This window comes from Anthonomus grandis, chromosome 5 (genome assembly GCF_022605725.1).
Source record: "Anthonomus grandis grandis chromosome 5, icAntGran1.3, whole genome shotgun sequence".
Lineage (NCBI taxonomy): Eukaryota > Metazoa > Arthropoda > Insecta > Coleoptera > Curculionidae > Anthonomus > Anthonomus grandis.
In genome coordinates, this window is record NC_065550.1 from 1,060,370 (window position 1) to 1,084,078 (window position 23,709).

The following is a 23,709-nucleotide window of genomic DNA, read 5'->3' on the forward strand; positions in this document are numbered from 1 at the left end:
GTTTGTTTGGTTATTCAAATTTGATTTTGGGTAGAAAAACCCCGGCTCATGCTCATATTTATAAAAGTCATAGAAATGATAAAAAAAACCTGACCTTCTTTAATCCCTTTAAAAAAATATTATAATTAACCAAGTATGAGTGTATAGATTATTTTAAAATTTTCTAGTGATGTGGCATGCTAGAGAAAAATGATAATTTTTATAAGTAAAAATACCTTTACAGTATTGAACCCTTTTCTATAGAATATAGAAATGACTCGAATTTCATGGAGGGAGTTATTTCCTTCAAAGTTTAGTTTTATTATATTTGTGGTTTATATATTGTTGTTTGTTAATCAAGGTAGGTGGGAATTGATTTAATATAGTCTTTCTTTTTAGCTGAAAACATTTCTATGCTGTAGTTTATTATTTTATATATTTTTATAATGTATCTCCTTAAGGGCCAAATTATGGACCGGCTGGTAAAGTGTCTGGAAAAGTTATCTTGTTGGTAACATTACAAATTTAATTATGAACTTCTTGTTTGTCTTACCAGCAGGATAATTCTTGCTTACCAGTAGAATAAGTTAACAACAGGTAAAAGCAGCATATAAATAAAGTGTATAAAACGAGGAAATGAATAACCTCAAATTTTTCAAAGAGTTAAAGTTTGCATAATTTTGTGTATAATATTCAAAATTTTGTTCATAGTCTGTATGAGTATTTTGTTATTTTTCATCTGGTTAAATCTCTCTTTATTTAACATGATAAGGCCTGACTTAAGGTTACACTCTTCCCTCAGCTGCCCCTCTTTGCTGGCTACGCCACTGTTATGTGACTGAGAAATGAAAAGAAAACATACATCTAAGAAATCCCAAATAGGTGAACGTCAAATTTGAGGCACCATATTTAAATACCAGCCACCAGTTTTAAATATTTTCTGTTTGTTCTTGGCTACTTTTTTTCTTAAGATTTTTTTTATACCCTTATACATTGTTCGAAGATTATTCAGGGTTCGAACCACCCCTGACATAGGTTTTTTTCCATTAAACTCTGCTGTCAATTTTTCCCAGGCCTGATCTTTTTCTTTCCAAGATGTTGCATCAATCTTTTTTGATTCAATTGTACCTGCATATTAATTTACTAAATTACAGAGCAGAAAAACTTCCTTTTCAGAAATTTTTACCAACCTCTTTTTTTAACGGGTTATTGAGACATCCTCTAAAAAAATAATGTAAAAAAAATTATTAAAATTCTACCAAATTCACTGCACAGTATGCAGTTTCTAAAAAGCTATGTACTGTGATTCACTGGCAAATGTCTGGTGGGATACTTACAAACAATTAGCAAAAATGCAAATACATATTAATACTAGTACTAACAGAAAGAATATCAGATTTGGCACAAAACAAGTAGTCAAGTCAAAGTCATGTCAAGTCAAAATATACTTTATTTGCTAAGTTTACAAACTTGTGCTAAAAGCTTCCTAATCCTAGAATTTATAATACAAGTATTTATTTGGTTATACAGGATACAGGACAAAAACAGAATACAGAATCGATTTTGATTGTATATAGAAGCATATTTTATATAATCAAAGAAAAAACCAAAAAAGAAGAAAAGAAAAGGCGAGAACCAACATAAAACAAGAATAATAAAGAAAAATAAATAAAATAAATCTGATCAACAGATATATAATTAATTTTAAATATTAAAATTAATCGTTAAAATACTCTTCAATGCTGTAGTAAGCTTTTGGTATGATTAATTTCTTTAGTTCCCTCCTAAACTTTTTAAGGTCTGTAACAGTCCTAATCGAAAAAGGAACATGATTAAATATTTTATGACTAATAAATATAAGAGAGTTTCTCGTAAGTGAGGCGGTGGGGATTGGAAGAGATAAGTTGACCACTTAATGAGTATTATGACTGGTGCAGGATGGTGGACTTACGGACTTTTGTATGAGTGTTGCAGTTTTCAATCTAAAGAGTGAGAAAATTGTTAAAATTCTTTCAGCTACAAAAAGAGATTTACAAGAGACTCTCAGACCAACACCACACAGATACCTTAAAGCTTTTTTTCTGAATAGTAAAAATTATGTTAAGCAGTCCCTTGGAGCACAAACCCTGAACTGAGCGAGCAAACAACCCCCCCAACTCATGCCTGGCAATCCTGACTGCAAAACAATCAGAAGAAAGTTTAGCAGCGAGGCCCAAAACATGGTTGTCAAACCTTAAACTTTAATCAATGAAGAGGCTGAGAAATCGACAATAATCCCTACCATGTAGTGGGCTCTGCTCATCAAACAAAAAACCCTGTACATTACACTTAAAGCCCAAAACAAAAGTCTTATCAACATTGAATACAAGCTGATTGCAGATGGACCACTCTTTAATTTTGTGAAGGTCCTCTACTATGAGAGATCTGACTACTTTTTGATCTTTGTTATGCCACAGAATTGTAGTATCATCGACAAACTGAACCACTAGTCCATGCAGTGATAGAGAGCTTAAGTCATTAATGTATAATAAAAATAAAATAGGATCTAACATTAACCCTTGAGGTACACCACATTTAAGATGTGCTATCCCTGATGAAAATCCAGATGCAACCACCCTCTGGGTGCGGCCAGACAGGTATGACTTCAATCACCCCAAAGCCACTTCCCTAAATCTGTAAAAATCAGCAATCCGTTGACAGCAGTATTCCATGATCCACACAATCGAAGGCCTTGGACAGATCACAGAATACCGCTGCTGCAGCCTCCTTGGAGTTCATAGATGGTACACACTCTCCAAGAATCTGAACATGGCATCTTGCGTGCCCTTAGATGACTGAAATCCATACTGATTAGGGGACAGCACATTGTATTTGGTCAAAAATGAGACAATTCTCTTTTTTGCAAGCCACTCAAGAACCTTGGAGTGGGTAGACAAAATTGATATGGGACCTTTAACTATTATCACAAATTAAAAACCAAACACTTCCATTATTTTTATTTTTTTTTCCAGGACCGGACATTCATAACCATAATCTTTTTTTTTCTTAAGAATATTATTATTATACCAGCCACAACAATTATGTTGTTGTGAAACTGTAAACCTTCTGCTATTTAACAACAGGTTAAAATTTGGTTCATAATTCCTCCTACAGCTATTGGTAGGTTTAGCAAGAGGATAGAATTTATCTGCCTGATAACACACAGGAATTTTACCAGCTAATCCGTAATTTGCCCCCCAAAGTCAAATATTGTAAAATTGAAACATCAATGTCTAATACCCTGTATACTTTTTAAAGCCGAAACCAACAAAATTCAGGAACAACTCTTTATTTATTAATTAGCATTGTTATTAGTGAATAAAGCTACTGTGCTTTATTGGTACCAAACAATATCAAGTACAAGATTGATTCCAGCTAAAAAATTTATTCAGTCAAAAAATTAATACAATTTCCCAAAGACTACATGTAACATTCTCAAAACAGTTTACAAAAAAAAAACAAATACATATTTCACTCCATTATACACACAAAAACATGTAAAGATCAACCCATCAAGGGTTGTTAATAAATGGTTCTTTAGAGCCACTCTAAAGGAATTAACATTTTAATTTTCTTCTTTAATTTATGTTGGCAGCATAGGGTCAAGTGGGGTAATTGTAAATGAAATATGCAATTTTTATAAATGTCAATATTTTAAAGTATATTATAGAGTCAATATTATAGAGTCTTTACTTTTGATCTAAGATGGTTTCCATCAAGTTTTTTGCAGTTTTATGGAATTATGGTTCATTTACAATTACCCGGTGCTATTTACAATTTCTCCTGATATTTGGGGTAAATGTAAATTAATTTTAGTCTAAATATGGGTGATAATATTTCAAAACAAAGGGTAATTGGAAACACATGGGCCGATAATAATTTTTCCTTGACTAACATTATGGTATGTTTTTGAAGGTGGTAGACAATGGTACAGTGAAAACATCTTGTCGGACTTGCATTGTCTTATTTATTTAATGTAACACGACGTTTCGGTTGGTAAGTATCTCCAACCGTTATCAAGTGTAAACTGACAGCAAACTACTATTCTATAGGCTTATATACTAGATGTGTGCAGCGATGTGGAAAGGAAAGTCATCCGTGAAAAGAGTTGGGGGGGAGGACACGCCTCTCTCTAGATCCTACACTGTCCTGAGAGTAGAGGCTTCCAGATGTTGGGTATATCGACGCTTGGCTGGCTGAAGATCCCCTGATTCTGTGAAATGAAAGCTGCCTCTACGAACTTCCTCTTCCGCCAGTGCTGTTCCTTATGCAGAATCTTGGCTTCTGACCAGTGGATATTGTGTCCATTATGCCACGCGTGCTCTGCTATTCCGGATTTGGAAACCTCTCCTCTTTGGGTCCAGCTGCGATGTTCCTTCGCTGTGATTTCTAGGGGGCGCTTCGTTTCACCTATGTATGAGTCACCGCACTCACATGGGATCCGGTAGACGCAATTTTTGGTATCCAACAGGCCATCTGGTTTGGTCTTTGATACCAGGCTTCTGATAGTGGTGCTAGATCTAAAGGCAGTTCTAATATTGTACTTGCTGGCAATGCGTCGGATTTGTTCCGATGTACCCCTAATGTAAGGTATGGGTAGAAGTCTGGTTGTCGTGGTGGCCTCGTCTCTGATTTGATTTGGACGCGTCCTTTGGATGGTCCTACTTATTAGCTTCTTTGGATATCCATTCTGTTGTAGGTCTTTGTAGATGGTATCCACTTCAGTCTTGAGATCCTCGTCGTTTCTACAGATGGTTCGAGCTCTATTGTAGAGGGATCTTATGATGCCTACTTTGGTGGTTGCAGGATGGTTGGACTCATAGTGAAGATACTGACCCGTGTGTGTTGGTTTTCTATAAACTGAAGTTCGTAGATTTCCACCGACCGTTTTAACGAGGATATCTAGGAAAGGTAGAGCTGAGTCCTTCTCTGTCTCCATCGTGAACTTGATTGTTGGTCTGAAGCTGTTGAGCTGAAGCAGAAACTCTTGAAGTGCTTTTTCCTCTTTGTCCCAGATGATGAAGGTGTCGTCCACATATCGAAGCCAGAGCTTGGGTTTACAATGGGAGGCATTTTTTTTATGTATGTTTTTATTATATATTTTAACATTATGGTAGTTTTATATCAAGATCTGTCATTTACAATTACCCTCTGATTTTATTGGGCAAAAGAACTTTATGTCATCAGCAAACATGTGACTGACTATGCAACATATGCTGATACCCACCGGCACTTTACCAGAAATAATGACTCCTTATTCCAACTTTCCATCGACTATCCAGATAAAGAACTGGGGTTTCACACTACGGAGTAAACTTTTGTAATACTCTGCCAGCTTCTGTAAGGGTTCTGCCACTTTGTATATTCAAAAATAAAGTTAAAGATTTCTTAATTAACAACCCTTTTTACTCATTTAAGGAATTTCTCCCAACCCAACCCAACCCAACCCTTTTTACTCATTTAAGGAATTTCTTCACTCCACTGTGGCTTTTTAGGAGTATTGTGTTTTTGTTGTTTATATTGTATTTCTGTTAAAGGTACTTTGTATTTGTTAGTTTTACTTAATGCCTTTTAATCCTTGGTGTATTTTTCGTTTAATTGTGGATTATCTTATATTATATAGTTACTGCATGGGTTTTATTATTATTCTAATGTTAATGTAATGCTGTTTTGTTGTATTTTGACATGTCTAAGATTTTTTAAACTTTTTGGCATGAATAAATAAATAAAAAATAAATGAAAGTCATATCCGTGTACCATTCTTTCCACTACATATGCACAGCTCATGGAGATCTCAGATAGATAAACTTTTTCACCGCAGATTCTTCATATATAATAGTGGACCCCAGTAGCACCTTCTGTTTTATCAAACTCACTTTTAACGAAGAAGTGCCATTCTGATCATATTCATAAGTTCCACCTAGCTATTCTCCTCATATAAGTGCAGCAACTGTGCCCCTAAAATCATAATTCTAATTAATGATTGAGATTATCAAAATCCTTGGAGATGTCAAAGTAGATTCCAGAAGTAATATAGCCACTCTTTTAATATTTTTCAAGTCTTATTATATATACCAGGTGGTGCGTCTCTCATGTAAACTCATGTAAATTTTAGGGGGGTCAATTATTGGCTTCCCTGTACATTTTATAGAAAAAATGTAAGATAACTTTTTAAAGAGACCAATCTGGCAAACTTTTGTGCAAACTTTCAAAAAATTTGAATAAGCGAATCTTGAATTATTCAATTAAATGTAATTGCAAAATTAGCGAATTTTCGGTTGGGTTTCATGTATATATAAAATACTTATCAACCACCAAACTGGTGTTGTACAAATTTAATTATGATTTTATTATAAGACAATAGAGAGGAATAGATGAATGATCTTAAACTCTATTGCTTTTATTACTATTATTACAATTTTCAGAATATAAACTATATACATACTATTTTTCTATTTGGTTTTCAGGTATTCTTGTTACTGCTTCCCAACAGTCTAATAACAAGTATGATTATAATATTGTAACAGTTGTGTTATGTACGGAGTTTTTAAAATTGCTACTCTCTTGTATACTGTATTGCCGTGAGTAAGTATAGAAACCTATTTAAAATAAGACAGTATCTCTAGGGTGATGTGTTGTCAAATTGAACATACGAAATTTCATCTACAATAGATTTAACTAACAAGTAGTAGATTTAAGTATAATTTTTTTTTCTAGAACACACTTCTTTTAGAAAATATCCTTTGTTCCCATTTTGACACCCATTACCTGTATTATATATAATACTGTATATATATATATATTAAATATTTGCATACGTTTTAATTTTTTTCTATTTTAGGAATTCTCCAGCAAATTTACTTGGAGAAGTAGTATCAAATAAAAAAGTTCTAGTCTTATATTTTTTACCCGCCTTCCTATATTGCTTGTACAATAACTTGGCATTTTTAAACCTGTCTACGTTCGACCCAACAACATATTACTTACTCCTTCAGTTAAGAGTTGTGGTTACTGGAATACTGTTTCAGGTAAATGTTTTTTTTTTAAATTATATTTCTATAGTCAATAGTCATAATTTTTTCGCGTCACTGGACGGTCTATTTGGTGGGCAGATAACATCTATAAATACGAGGGTGCTCTGTAAACGTGAAAGTTTATATTTGGCAGGAAGTGAACCAGTCCTATCCGGAAAAGTTCGCAAGTTGAAATTTGTGTATTAGTTCATAATGCCATATCTTAAGGAATACCAATGCTTTGAAGCCAAGGGTGCTCTTATATAGGAACTAAGATTGCGGAGCGAGTATGTCAAATTCAACTTCATTGATTGGTGCCAACATATAAAGTATTTCCACAAGTCAACAAAATAAAAAATACATATATGATTATAAATACTGCATTAAAAATATCAAGTAACACAATAATTACAAAATGTTATTTTTAATAAAATTAAAACCTTAACTACAGATACACTATATAGGCCCATGTTTAAACGACATAAAAGTTTATAAATTCATCTACTGAATCAAATAAGTCTTTGATTAATATTTTTCTCATTTGGGATTTAAATTGCAAAAAGGGTAGTTCCAGGAAGCTTATTAAAAATCTTACTAGCTAAAAACCCCACATCACTCTGACACCTAGTCAAGCGTTGATATATAGGGACTAGTCTGTTCACATTTCCCATTTCGTAGCCGTGGACTTCTCCATGCACACTACATTGTGATTTATTTCTGTGTACCCACAACAGATCTTCAAATATATAAACAGATGGTAGGGTAAGTATGCCTAGATTGGTAAAAACATGTCTACAGTCATCCCTAAAACTCAGTCCACCCCGGATTCTAACAGCCTTTCTCTGTAGAGCAAATAATCTCTTTATACGAGGAACATGCCCCCATGCTAAAATGGCGTAAGTTGAAACAGGATGGAAGGTTCCAAAATAGGCTGTTCTTAGAGCTGTGGGTGAAGAGCAGCTAGAAAGACAGCGGAGAGCATATACAACAGTTCGAAGTTTTCCCGCAACATTGTCAATCTGCGCATGCTATTGAAGGAGAGAGTCCAAATGGACTCCTAAAAATTTAACTGTTGAAGTGCTGGCCATCTCCGACTGTCTCAGAGTGAAAATTACCTTATTTGTCTTTTCTGCGTTTCTGCGAAGTGTAGACGGTTCCTGTTAAACGACTCCTGCACTTGATGTATGTGCTGTTTCCTAAAGGAATTGATGGCTAGAATTTTGTAATTCATAAAGAGATTCTTATATTCTAAATTATTATGGGGTTCCACGAGTGTGGAAGTACCTAGTAGTTAACGTTTTTTTTATTTTTGTGCATATTGTCCTTTATTCTATGCCTACTTTTTATTCCAGCTACACAATATTAATATTTACCTGAGGTTTCCAAAAATATTTTGTGCTTGATTGGTCTTAAGGTCTGGTAATTTAGGTATTGTTGAAACTCTGGTTTTGGTCTTAGATCTCAACATTTATATTGAGATTTGGTCCGTCACGTTTGCGTTTGCGTTGTTATTTTAAAGAAGCCCTGGATTCTTCTCGACGGATTTCTCTTTAAAGCCACCACTATGTGGACTAGTAAGTTTACGACTTAAATTTTTTATAGTGCATTAAAATACTGATCTGTATAAGTAGGTTTCCTGTTCACTGAGTGGCCCAAGACCTCTGCTCTTCTGTTGATAAGGATGCCCAAGAAAGGAAGACTAATGTCTTGGGCCAATTGTATATATAATATTGGGATTTGCTTTCGAATAGAATTGTAAGGAGCAAGAAAATCCTGAAGAGAATCCTGTTGATGTAGCTAAATTACCTAAGGATGATCACCATACTATTTCCGAATTTTTGGAAATTCACATTAACATGCTTTTCACATTGCTTCCTAAAGATATTTGCTATAACGGGAGAAATAGGAGAATCCATTTCAATACCTGATGCTTGCTCATTGCCTTGAATATAGGATTCAGAAAATCCATGAACAAGTACATTATTCCCAAAGAGATCCATGTTTCCATAGTTATAAGTATTTTATTAGCTTTGGTTTGAGAAGGTAATCGTGTAGTCGTTTCCTTATATTTATTTATTTATTTATTTATTCATGCCAAAAAGTAAAAAAACTCTTACACAAGTCAAAATACAGAAAAAAAGCATTACAATTAATATTACAATAATAATAAAACCCATGCAGTAACCATATTATAATACTACAAGATAATCCACAATTAAAGTAAAAATACATCAAGGATTAAGCATTAAGTAAAACTAACAAATACAAAGCAGCTTTAACAGAAATACAATATAAACATAAAAAACACAATACTCCTACAAAACCATAGTGGAGTGAAGAAATTTCTTTAATGAGTAAAAAGGATTGTTGATTAAGAAATCTTTAACTTTATTTCTGAATATACAAAGTGGCAGAACCCTTACAGAGGGTGGCAGAGCAATGAAAAATTTTACTCCATAGTGCGAAACCCCAGTTCTTTATCAAGAGAGTCGATGGAAAGATTTAAGGAGTCATTATTTCTGGTAAAGTGCCAGTGGGTATCAGCATATGTTGCATAGTCAGTCACATTTTCCCTAACATATAACAGGCACACTAGAATAAATGCACAGGGTAGATTAAGAGTTTTCAATTTCCTCAAGTGGGATTTACAACACTCTCTGTAGCCCAAACGAGCAATCACCCTCACACATCTTCTTTGCAATGCAAATATCTTAGACATGTGCCCCGAGTTCCCCCAGCTGATAAGACAGTATGTCATTATAGAATGAAAATAGCTCAAATAAGCAATCCTGAGTGTGTTCATTGAGACAGAGCCCGATAAATTACCAATAAGGAATATGCATCTTGATAATTTAATAACAACTCTTGAACGTGACTCAGCCAGGTTAAACCACCATCAAAAGTGACATTAAGGAAATTTAATGTTACATTCGAGAGATGCGGTAAAGAACCAAGATCTCGAAGAGAAAAAATAATATGCTGGGTTTTGGTTTCGTTCAAACATAATCTGTTTGAAACAGCCCAAGCTTTCAAGTTTGCACATGACTCTTGAGATATGTGAGAAATATTTACTTCATCAGCATCAGCGATTAAAGAAGTTGTGTCATCCGCGGAGAGGTAAAATACAAAGCCAGTATCGCAAATAGGGAGATCGTTGACATAAACCAAGAATAAAATAGGCCCCAGAACGTGGAAACTCCATGTTTCAGTGGTAAACTCTGCGATTCACACCCAAACAAAAACTAAACAAAACATACTTACTTCTATCATACAAATAGGACCGAAGTAAATGACTACTGGCGTCAAATTTGTAGTAATTCAATTTTTGTAAAAGAATATCATGCTCAACATAATCAAGGCTCTCGATAAATCATAAAATGTGGCATGAGAGTGTAAGCCTCAAAGTCCTCAAGTACCTTCTCACACAAATTGAGTTCAAAATACCCTTCAATCTGTGCCTTAAGTAGAGATTCAAAGATCTTTCCATATAGGAATTAGCGAAATTGGGCGATTATTTTCAAGAATAAACTTAGGCCCCTTTTTATGAATGGGAATTACCTTGGCAGTTTTAAGGCAATTAGGAAAAACTTCTATAAAATTCATTAACTTGGTTAGTGGTACTATGATCAGGGTTTTTATTGGTTATTATAAGTCTACTGTTTAGATCAAAAGGATCCGTACTTTCATTATTTTTCAGACCATCAATCACTTGACGAACTTGATCATGGCTCACCTCAGTAAAAGAAAAGCCCGGTCCACAACTGCCTGTCAAATAATCCGAAGGATTATTATGAGCCGAAGGAAGCGACTTTTTCAGTTTAGTAGGAACATTAACAAATAATTCATCAAAGAGGCTGGCATTGATTTGACGAGGCTCGGTTTCTACATTAGGGTTAAGCGATTTTATCACTTTGCACATAGCTTGGGACGGATTACTTGCCTGATTAAAAAATTTATCATTTAAATCAGTTTCAGAAGTAACTATGTTTGGGCGAAGTGTGTTAACCTGTCTCAAGAAACAAAGCATGTCCCTTTGCTCCACATTTTTAATCTAATCCTTAACACTGGTATCTTTCCCAATACCTGGAAGCCAAAGTTTGCCCTATCTTTAAAAAGGGCGATGCTGGAACAATAGAGAATTATCGCCCTATATCCATTCTGTGCAATTTCTCAATGTTAGTCGAGTTGGCTCTTTATAAATTCATTTTTTCCAAAGTTAAGTCCATGCTGGCCAATGATCAACATGGCTTTGTTTCTGGTCGATCATGTACTACAAACCTAGCATTCTTTTCTCAGTTTGTGTGTGAAGCACTTAATGATAGAGGTCAAATCGATTTTATCTACACAGACTTTCAAAAGACTTCTTTTGACCAGATTGACCACTTCATTCTATTAAGTAAGCTTGAACGCCAGTTTGGATTCTCCGATCGCTTGATAAAGCTCCTTAACTCCTATTTAGTTGACCGCTCTCAGTTTGTAGTGGTCGAAGGCTTTAGATCTGCTTGTTTTTCACCCACCTCTGTAGTTCCGCAGGGCTCTAACTTGGGCCCCCTTCTCTTTAACGTTTTCGCTAATGACTTGATCTCCACCCTCAATTGCTCTCGGTTAGCATATGCTGATGATCTAAAGCCTTTCCATAGGATTGACACTATCGCAGATTGTGGTCAACTGCAATAGAACATCAATACTGTACACCATTGGTGCACTTTGAACAGGCTTAACCTTAATGTTTTTAAGTGTAATGTGGCCAGCTACTTTCGAATCAAAAGTCCAGTTGTCTTTAATTACTCAGTTAATAGAGAGTCTCTGGCTAGATCTACCTGTTTTAAGGATCTTGGAGTCACCTTTGACCAAAAATTTTCTTTTATCCCTCACATCGAAGATACTGTTTCTAGGGCTACTCGCATGCTGGGCTTTATTATTAGAAATTGCAAACTTTTTTCGAACACTGCCACTGCCAAAACTCTCTACTATGCATTTGTTAGATCCAGGCTGGACTACAGCTCCCTCATTCACCTATTAGAGTCAGTCCAACGGCGATTCCTTAAATGTTTAGAATTTAAGGATGCCATCATCCTTAAATTTCATCTATCTAACAATCTATCCTCCAAGGGGTTTTGACCATAACCAGCTGCTTGGCAGTACTAGCTGATTTAGATTTCAATGGGAACCAGTTCATGTATATATTGTATATATATTATATAAATATAATACAACCCACTGCAGTACAGATAAAGAGGACTGTATAAAATTTTATGTAATTGTGTGTAATCTTTAAACTCCCTAGGTTATTATCGCGACATAATACAGCTAACTTAGTTGTCTTAGCTTCTGTGTCTTGTTAATGTGGGTTCCCGCTTGTCTTCATGCAGGATCCTGCGTCTCTCTGGGCTCTAAACTCACTCACTCAACCATAAAGTTCAATAATAAATAAAGAAAAAAGTAGACGTGTTCAGAAATGAATACCGCGGTTTGAACTCTTTGCCAGTAACTAGGGTAGTGATAAGCTAAAAAAAACCCATACAAATTGATATTTCACCTAATAAACTAACTCTATTGCTGTTAAATATTCAATCTCTGCGATATAGAGTATGTATTGAGTGAGCTTGCAATGTTTCTGCATGACCTAGAATATTCTAATATTGTGTTACTTATTGAGCACTGGCTAAAATCTAACGAGCTAATTAATTTACCAAATTATGTAATATCAAATTTCTGTCGATCGATGTCTTCTCACGGTGAATGTATTATACTGTTAAGCAAGAGCGTTTGCAGCAGAGCAGGCTTTAATATCAATTTTAATGATAAGAGCTCTGTTTGTTACTCTATGGTTGGATCATTTGATTAGAGCCTTCAATATACATATGAAAGATTTTATCAGAATAACACAGTCAACAAGCATTACAATGAGTTCATACAGAATCTTAAATATTTAGCACGAATGTAGTGTATCTGCACCGCAATATGGCCGTATTTTTAGCATAAATCATTTTAACAATCTTAACCATCTCTCATGTGCCTAATCCTGTATGCTACTTTCACAAAAGACGGGGTACCTTTTTGATGCTTGTTTCCCAGTTAACATTAAACTTAAGCCTAAACCAAAAGACTCTTGGTTCATAAAGGAATTGAAAACATCTCTAAGAAGTATGCGTACTACTCCAAAGGCTCAAATAGGTCGGCAAAAAAAGTATAGTTGAAAAATCGTTGAGGATATCCGTCGTAATTGTAGCAATCAGTCACCCCCACGTCCCGAAGTCTCTCCCAATGATTTTAACAACTTTTTTCCAACATTGCTCTTGAATTCCAGAAAAATCTGAGGTCCTTAATGGATCCTTGTAACTTTTTGCAGAATCTTCATGTTCCAAATTTGTTTTTTTATACCTACAAACCTAAAAGAACTCAAAAATGTTATGAAATGGTTTATTTCTTTATTGATTTATTTAATGACGGGATACTCCTTTACATAAGTTAACAATATGATAACAGCATTCTGAAAGCTAACTTAAAGCTACCCAAAATAAGCATCATAAGTAGCATTCCAAAACTCAAAAATTCAACAAATCCTTTGTAGCATAACAAAAGCAAATCTAATTACAAAAATATATACAGTAACCGCCTAAAGTTTCGCATAAATTCGATAAAAATTAGAGACATGATTTTTTGAGAAAACGCTCGGACCCGGCGATTTTTATTTTAAGTTGTGCATTATTTCACATAAATTTTTGTATACAGGGTGGAACAAAAAAAAAGATATTACGTCATCGGTCATTTTTTTAAATGGAATGCTATATTTTTTATTGCATTTATGAAATATTGGCGAAATTCCAAGCAAGTTTTGTATAACACACCTTATCTTAAAACTCAACTGTTTCCGAAATATTTACATTTAAATAATAAGAAAACAAATAAGTACGTCGATTTATACATTAAGGTAAAATCGAGGATAAAAATAATGTTATAAACACTGCCAATTGTTTCTATTTCCATGGTTGCACTTGTAAAGAATCTCCATTTTCGAATGTCACTGTCAGTTCGAAAATTAATAGTTTTTATCAGAATAAATTATGGCTAATTTAACGGAAACCCAACGAATTGAAATTTTGATGATGCTAGGGTACGGGGATCGAGTGCGCACGCAAAAAGAAGTAAGTGAACTGTTTAATGCCAAATACCCAAACCATCCTATTTCTCAGTCGACAGTTAGTAGAATAGAGCACAAATTCATAACTTCAGGTCATGTTAGGGATTTGCCAAGATCAGGTCGTTCAAAAATTTCTGAAGAAACAAAATTAAACGTTCTGCTCTCCGTCGAAGAAAACCCAAACAATGCAACTTCACAAATAACATATCTCAAATTAAAAACATCGAATCCAGATTTATAAAGTTTGTAAGATACAGACTATTCAAATCTGGGATAGTTCTTAGTACGGAGTAAACTATTTCTTATTTGTCTATTACTGCATTGTCACTAAGGAGAGAATTTTATAATGTCTGTTTTGCTTACAAGGTACTGAGTGGCCTAACCAGATGTCCTGAGTGTTTGGCTCTTTTCTCAATTCATATCCCATTTTATGCAACTAGAAATCATGACCTTCTGCATATTCCTTTTTTCGAACATCATATCAGTTAAATAATCTAATAAATAGGATTTCTGCAACTGTTAACAGGTATGCAGATCGTCTTGATTTCTTTTGCAGTAATTTAAAAAAAATTAAGAAATGTGCACTCTATGTTATCTTAGTTTAGTTTTCTATTTCTTGATACTTAATAGTTAATATTATAAATTATGTATGCCTATTGTGTATTATCTTAGAATATTTATGTAAACGTTGATAGTAATAAATAAATAAATAAATATAATCTCAATTTTCTGTCGGTCGATGTTTTCTCACGGTGAATGTATTATACTGTTAAGCAAAAGCGTTTGCAGCAAAGTAGGCTTTAATATCAATTTTAATGGTCAGAGCTCTGTTTGTTACTCTATGGTTGGATCATTTGATTAGAGCCTTCAATATATTTTGAGGTACCCCTGAGGAAACAATAATTGCTTCAGATAAAAAAGAATCTATTTTCACCCTATGCTGATGAACCACAATAAAACTAGCGATCCAATCGAGAGTAGCCGGATCAAAACCCAAATCAAACAACCTACTCAAAAAAACCCATGATTAACTCGATGGAAGGCATTTGAAAAATCTGTATAAATTGAGTCAACCTGCCTAAAATCCTCCAAGGCATTGCCTTGTCAAGCCTATTTTAATACTTCAACAAATAAACGTAATTTATCTTTGAAACAATTTTTTTCGTCTAAAAATAAAATGGCTTTTTTTCTCGATCCTTAGACCATTTTGAAGTGTGTTATATATGTCGTAGCCAGATTACAAAACCTGTCGTTTTATAAAACTACGCTGACTGCTTGGCCCGATTATTAAACGCTAAAAAGACATTTCATCGTTTGATATTATGACATTGGGACGAGTGATGCATTTTAGTCTTTTAAAAAACGGCGGCCAGTATTAGCCAGATACTCAAATTTGATCCATAATTTCAGTTTTGCTTGATTCGTTTAGTTACAACTCTTCTTGGTTTGTTTCGTACTCTAAAAATATGGATCCTGTTAAAGTAGCAGCGCCGGAAGTAGATAAAAACTACTTTTATTCCCAGTTAGAAGAGTTTTATAAGGGTAAGTATGTAGCATGATACAATAACACATTAATAATAATTATAATAGTTTAGTTCAATTAATAATTATTTATGAAAATTTCATAAATAATTATTATTGTGTCCAATCGATGTTCATCTGTTCATCATTAGGGCTGCCATATTTTTAAAAGTAGAAATCGGGAGCATGGCATGTTCGAGTTTCGAGTCATGCCGCAGGCAATTTTTTTTTCGGAGCCATGAATTAGTTTTAGAGCTGGTATTATAAACATATGTGTGTACTTTGCAAATTTTAAACATAAAGAAAAAATAAAAATATATTCTTTGACCTCGTTAACAAAAACAACATGTGTTTTATTTTAACGCTACAAAAAAACTAAACATAACATTAAGAAATATATTCTTTAGCTTATTAATTACATAATTAAGATACATATATTAAACACTTCAAAAAAAATTAAACATACCTAACACAAAAAAAAACATATATTATTTTGCCTCGTTTTTCGCAATTATTATGCCAGAGTTACGCCTTAAAATAACTGGAATAAATCCTTAAATTAAAAATATTTTAAGCTGGTCCCTACTTTACCAAGAATGTTTTTCCCATCTTTTTCTAAAAATTTTACAAATTCCTGGCAAGTTTCGGTAAAGTTATGCTTAATCATTAATTCTGACTCTAAGGTTTCTATAGAAAGAGAATTTCTTTCTTTTCTCCACGCTATAAACATTAAATTAAAAATTCTTTCACACATGGCATTAGAGTGAGGAAGAGAAAAAACACAAGAACATATTTTAGAATAATTCGGAGACTTATTTGTTTTAAAATAATAAACCCATTGTTGGTCAATTTTAAAATCTAAAAATTTTTCGGGGAGATTTTCTAAAAAAGATGAAAGGTTCACAAATTCTTCAAACAATAAATCAACATCTATGTCAATACTAAATTCTTCTGAAATTTTCATAAAATCCTCCAATTTTGGATTAGTCCTCAAATCCATTGCTTTCAAGTATTTACATTTGATGTTGTCAGTAAAGTCATACCTAAAATTATCAAATAACTTAAAAGAAACTTGTTTCTGAGATCATATAATATACCTACCATTTTTCTAAATATTCTACGATTCTCCCAATTAACGAATCAGCTTCTTTCTTAAAAATATTTACAATATCTAAATTATCACATTTTCGTACTAGAGAAAGGGCTATTGAGCCATAAAACTTCTGTTCCCTTTTCATCACCAAGGATCGTCTTAAAGTATCCATGATTCCAAACAATTCTACTGCTAAGGCACTTTCGGATTCCAATTTAGAAATTGCCGCATTCATGGCAGTTCCTATGTTTAAAATAAGCCCTAAAATGTTTTTTGTTTGAAGTAAAATAATTAAAGGATAACGAAAACATCTACTTACCTAAATAAGCCTCAGCGAGTTCGTTTTCAAAAAACATTCTTAGAATTAAAGGTGACGATTCTCGAGATAAAAAATATGATTTGATGGGAACAAAATGTTTTAGTAAACGTTCGACTGCCGGAATTAATGAAGAGCCAACGTGTAGGAACAGAACGTAATAGCTCTGACCATTCTTGTTCACAAAAGACATACAAATCTTTAAGCTCTGTAATTTTTTTTGAGCTGCTGCTAAATTCATTGTAACATTTGATTACAATAGTTTCAATATCGTACCTTATAACATTTTGTCCATACTTGTCAGCATTGTGAATAATATGGCATACACAGCCAAAGGGTAAAATATTTTTATTATGTTTGTGTAGCTCTGTCATAGCACTCTGTTTTTTTCCAAAATTAACCGACGCATTATCAGCGCAGTAAGCAGTGACATTTTTAATTGCTAATCCTGCCTCATCAAGACCATCAATTAGGCATTTAGCAATATCCACTGACTTTTCTGATGAATTTGAATAAAATTTTAAAAGCTTTGTGCTAACGCCTTTTTCGGTTTGGAAATACCTAACAATCAATGGGAATGTCTTGATATTTCCCTTATTTGAGGCATCTGTTGCAAGGGAAAAAGGATTGTCATTCGCTAAATCCTTCTTAATAATATTTTTACTTTCCGGACCTAAAATTTTGGTGACTATTTTAGTCGCCTTTGTTCTTCCGCATGAATATTTCTCAGCTGTTTTGGAATCCTTGAATATCAGGGGAAATAGTTTTCCAGCACAATCTGCCGAGGCGTAGCTTTGAGCATGTTTTATCGCATGAAAAACAAAAGCGCATTCAGCCAATGCTATAGAATCCTTGTCAGCCATAGATGAAAAATACCGATTTACTGATTTAGTTTTTGATGTTGCATTAACATTTTGAGTGTGTTTTTCTGTCCTCAAGTGTTTAACAATGTCGTTTTCCCCGCCGTGTTTAATGGAAAATTGACAACGACACGCTCGACATTGTGCCTCAGTATTTAAATTACCTTCAAAAATCAAATCATATTTTTCTTTCCAAACTTTGTTAAATTTGACATCCCACTTTTTCTTTTTCACTCCTTGATGTGTGTTTTTGCTTTCCTCGATCGTATGCTTATGCTTCCGTATTTGTTGCGATGTTTTACTTGTTCCCGGCAGCGATTCGGTATCGGATATATTGCCGTAATCTTCTACCCCGTCCTCTATCTCTTCATTTTGATCAAAGCCAAGCCAGTCTATTTCCGATTCACTACTACTTGAGCTTAAAGTCATATTTTGCAAAGTCTATCTCGTAAAGAAATTCAAAAAACTCACTTAACTTTCTCACTTCTGGCGAACGAAAAACTAATGAGAACTAATACCGAGCTCGCTGCTGCTACGATCATCTATGGGAATCACCGGTTTTTATAATGTCAATATCAATGTCATAAGTATTTTCAACTGTCTACGCAAGGGGGCAATCTTTTAGAAATGGAGGAATATGAGAGACGTATCGATATATTTAACGTATCGATTTAAATGGCGTAAAATGGCTGTTATTTCAAATCATTTATTGTTTTCTTCAACTTCACAAAAGCTGTTCACAAAATGTTATTACGTCATCAATGTCGTCATCAACAGAATTATGTTCATTTTTCAATGTTACTGAAGGAGAATTATTATACATCTCCTTAGAATTAAATCTAGAAAACATATCTTTCGTAGGCTCAAAAGATTTGCAGCATATTTGCCTAACATAAAAATGATATCGAATTATCATTATCGAATTTAATAATTTAAGCATCATTTGATTTCTTATTTTACATTTAACTAAATTCATTATCGAGAATGTTCTTTTCACGGCTGCATTCGAGGATGGCAAACTAAGAAAGGTAAATGCAAATAAAGAAAGTTCTTTAAACATTAATGCACCTGCTGCATTTTTTTGAGTTTCAACTTTTTTCCAAAAAATAAGACCGTCGTCGGGTATTTTTCCATTAAATATTTCTCCCCAGTTAATAATTAATAAATTTCTATACTGAGCCTCCATGTCAGCTAACTTTTCTGAATTTGCATACATTAACGGTAGGTCTCCAAACTTCTGTCTCTTCTGGTTTAAAATCACAGCAGGACTAAAATGTCTTACTTGGAGAAAAACATCCAAATGAGTAGGCATTCTATCAATTAGTTGTTTTAAGAGCTCCTGTATAAATTTAAAACATTTTTTCTTTATATCTATTATTTGTTCCTTATTTAGGTTGGCTGCAATTATTTCTTGTTCAAAGAAGTAACCAAGATCACACGAGCCCAAGTCTAAATAATTTTGATCATATTTGATTGAATTCCTTAACAAGTCCAGATTTTTATCAAGGTGATTAATTATTGGTGGCTTAATAATTTGAAAACGCAACGCATCGGAAAATTAGATAGTCGCGGATGTACGAACAACTCATAGTAATTATTATCGAACGGTCTACAAACGGATCCGTTTTTTAGAAAAATTATTGCTTATCTAAGTTTTGTAAGTACCTGATCGCCCAATTGATTTTGTAAATCGCCCAATTTGCGATTTGCGATTTTAACCAAAAAATGGTCGCAACATTTTTAAAAAAGTAGCCCAAATTGCGATAAATCGCCCAATCTGGCCACGCTGCTTGTAAGTTGTAAGTTGCAAGTAATAAGTAATGAGACCTTAACCTCAAAGTTGTAGTGTTTTTATGTTGGCAGTGTCTGCTGCACAGACGTCCGTATACCAATATTTTCTAGCTGCACGGACGTCGGTGTAGGAATATTTTCGTTGCTGCACGGATGGATACATTTTTGGACGTATATTTGCCATTTTTTGAACCACGATCAAAGTAATTTGGATTTGAGGTTTATCTGTTATGTGTATCTTAATAATTCAATTTTTTATGTAACAATAATATTTGAAACAATATTTATTTTTCACTACATAAAAGAGACGAATAAAAGTTGATGTAATAACTGTTTTACGAACTGACCATTTTCTGAACTGATCTAACTTGTCTTTCTCTGTCAAGCATTTGCAAAATGAAAAAGAGGGGAATAAAAATGAACTTAGATTAGCTAAGAAAGTGGTTAGTTCGTAAACAGCTATTAATGGGGGCAGATAAGGGCATCTGTATATATATTTTTGTCAGTTAAATAGTTACCTCTTTTTGAGAGGAGAAGGGTATTAAATTGGTTTTTCCTTTTATTAATTATTGGTTCTTCGTTTTATTTTCAGATAAAAAGAATGCTCAGAAGAAACCATGGACGTCCGAGAGACATAAAGAGTTACTAAAAATATTATTTCAAGGAAGATTGGCCGCCCAAAACTCTCGGAGGAGAACCAATAAACAATATTATTATGGCAAACAATATGATATAATTGAATAATGAAATGGACTGAAGAAGGTTATTAAAAAAAGGTTGACTGATAATGATCCCATGACATTTGTAGAACCATATGAAGAATTTTATGAAAAACTTATAGATTGTCATATATCAACTGGTCATGGGGGTAGAGACAAAATGAAATCTGCTTTAAGACCAAAGTTCGCAATTCCTCGCACAGCAATTGAAATTTTTGTAAACTGCTGTACTCGCTGCGCTGAAAAACGAGGGCAAGCTCGAAAAGGATTGGTAGTAAAACCTATATTGTCCAAAGATTGAAATCAACGTGGACAGGTCGATTTAATTGACTTTCAATCCACACCGGATGGGGAATTTAAATGGCTGCTAAACTATCAGGACCACCTAACGAAGTTTGTGCCTCTGAGGCCAGTAAAAAGCAAAAGGGCGGATGAAGTTGCTCATGAGCTCCTCAAGATTTTTTTAGAGTTTGGAGCTCCGAAAATTTTGCAAAGTGACAATGTACGTGAGTTCGTCAATCATATTATTAAGAAAATGATGTCAAAATGGCCGGCTTATAAAATAATAAATGGTCGCCCAAGACATCCCCAAAGCCAGAGGAGTGTTGAAAGAAGCAACTAAGAATTCATTCAGTGGCACAAGAATTAATCTTTCCATAGGATTATAGGGCGATCACCTTATAAAACTTTGTTTGGTGTGGATTTTAAGGTTGGGCTTTATTCAAGTAGCTTACCGCATGAAACAGTTAAAAGCATTTCGACAGTAGAGGATTTAGAAGATATGATGAAGGAAAATTCAGTAAACAGCTTCGAGGAAAGCGACATTATCGAAAAAATATTCCAAATGAGACAGAACCAGATTCAGAGATCTTTAACATTGATGACATACCAGTTGTCTTGAAGGATATTGTTGTGAGAGAAGAAGGTCCTTGTAATGGGCATCCAAAGTATTTCCGAAGTGGTAGTAATGGATCAGGACAATGTCGAAGAGAATAATTATATGGATAGTAATATTATTTTACAGACAACGCATGAAATAAATCAGGTTGAAGAATTTCCAAGTTTTTTGGGTAATGGGTTAACTTCGGGGTCAACGATTATTAACTGTATAACCGAAAATGAAAATGTTTTTAATAAAGAAAATGGGGCAAAACGAAAACTGTGCTTATCCTGTGATAAAAGCGAAGCGATATGCAATCTTTGTGAAAAAGAAGAATTAATAAAAACACAAAGAACACAATGTACAATTGACCAAAAACGTGCAGCTGACCAAATGGCCCAAATAACTAAAATAAAATTCAAGGATTTGCAAGTGGGGGAGCATATGACCCAAAAGAAGTACTAGGAAATATTCTGGATATACAAAATGGGGTATACCAGATAGGTACAGAGCATGGTCGCCTTAATCGATGGTTTTCCAGAGACGAATTAAATCCAGTTGGCAATTCTAACTTTATTTCGTTTGTCACACCAGATGTTAATATCTCTCTAAGGGAAGCAGTTTCTAAGGTTTCGCAATTTGGAGGACAAGGTTTTAAGAAATGTCAGTGCAAACCTAGTAAACTGCAATGCTGCACTAAGAGATGCCTTTGTTTTAAGGCTCGCGAAATGTACCAATAGGTGCCATTTTAGTGGTCCATGTTCCAATAAATGAACCTTTTTTTCATCAATGCTTATTTTGTTTTTTTTTTTTTTTAACTTAAGTATGCTTATGTATACATAATACATAATAAGAATATTAAATGTTTATTTATTTTTGTATTTTTAGTGTTTTTTTTTAATAAATAATAAATTTTTATTCATTTGTTTTATTCATAAAATAAAGCGTTTTAACATATTCATCTAACTGTCTTATAGCTATAAGGACATATTTTTTATCTGCTTAGTGCTGCCAAATATGTATGTTGATATCAATAATTTATATTTTATTAAATACTTTTAAATAGAATTCGTATTTTACAAACCGACTGAAATACTCCACCCGCAAGAATGTTAAACGGTGAAAACATTACCGTTTGACATTCTGGCAAAGTTGTCATGGTCGTTTTATAAAATGGCTAGCCAGATATCAAAATAATGAGTTGACAATTAATATTTGACAATCTGGCTGCCGTTTATAAAACGACAGCTTTTATAATCTGGCTACGACATATACAAAATATAGTTAGTGGATGTATACCTACTTAAACAATATTTAGTAAAATAATCGGATTTATGTGTATTTATTGAATATTACCTCATATGCATATAGACATTTTATAAAATATTTATATAATTTTTGTTGTTCTAGCTTATTTTCGGAAAACTACTTAGCAGAAAACAATGGTTGTCTCTAATTATCCTTACAATTGGCTGTATGTTAAAACAAATTCCTATGGGTCAAGAAGAGACAGCACATACAACATCGGACAGCACCGATACACAAAAGTCTCAATCCCTTAACTTGAGTAATGCTGTCTTTATAATAGTGCAAATATTCTGCTCTTGCTTCGCTGGAGTTTACAACGAGTATTTACTAAAAAACCAAGGAAGTAACGTTAACATTTTTGTTCAAAATATTTTCATGTACTTAGATTCGATTATCTGTAATTTGATTGTATTAATTATAAACGGTTCTATTGCTACAGCATTTCAGTATGATAATGTCATTAAAATCATGCACTATAAAGTTCTTTTAGTAATGTTTAACAATGCTACAGTCGGTATTGTTACAAGTTTTTTCTTGAAAACGCTTAATTCCATTCTAAAAACATTCGCTAGTGCAATGGAGTTGGCCCTTACTGCGGTGTTTTCTCTCATTTTATTTGCAATCCCTATTCATTTGAATACTGCTTTAGCAATAGCAACCGTATTATATGCGATTTATTTATACTCGCAAAATCCTATAAACAATGTGACGAAACATGAAGAAAAAACTATTCAAGAGGAAAACGAAGAGCTGCTTCAAATGGAAGAAGTATAGCACACAGTTTACACATGTGGACCAAAGAGGCGAAGGAATATAGATACCAAAAAATGAATTATGATCATAAATATTTGAAGCCATAGAAGTTGGGGAATAACTAAAAAGGTTTTTTGTACTTGTAGAATAATGTTGTTTTTGTTAGAGTTTTAAATAATTTTTAAATATATTAGCAAATATATATATATATATTGTTTTGTAATTAAAAAAAATTTAGAGTCGTTATTTTTTAATAAGAAAGAAAGAAAAATATTGATTGCATATATAATCAA

General features: G+C 33.5%; 1 protein-coding gene across 1 annotated transcript; it reads left to right on the top strand.

Annotated features, from left to right (window-relative positions):
- On the top strand, nt 1-23,624 carry LOC126736039 (UDP-galactose transporter senju). The gene is made up of 4 exons (XM_050440239.1): nt 1-340; nt 6,486-6,603; nt 6,860-7,046; nt 22,766-23,624. The coding sequence occupies exons 1-4, from the start codon at nt 253-255 to the stop codon at nt 23,435-23,437; spliced, it is 1,065 nt and encodes a 354-aa protein (XP_050296196.1). The 5' UTR covers nt 1-252; the 3' UTR covers nt 23,438-23,624.
- The last annotated feature ends 85 nt before the right edge of the window (nt 23,625-23,709 follow it).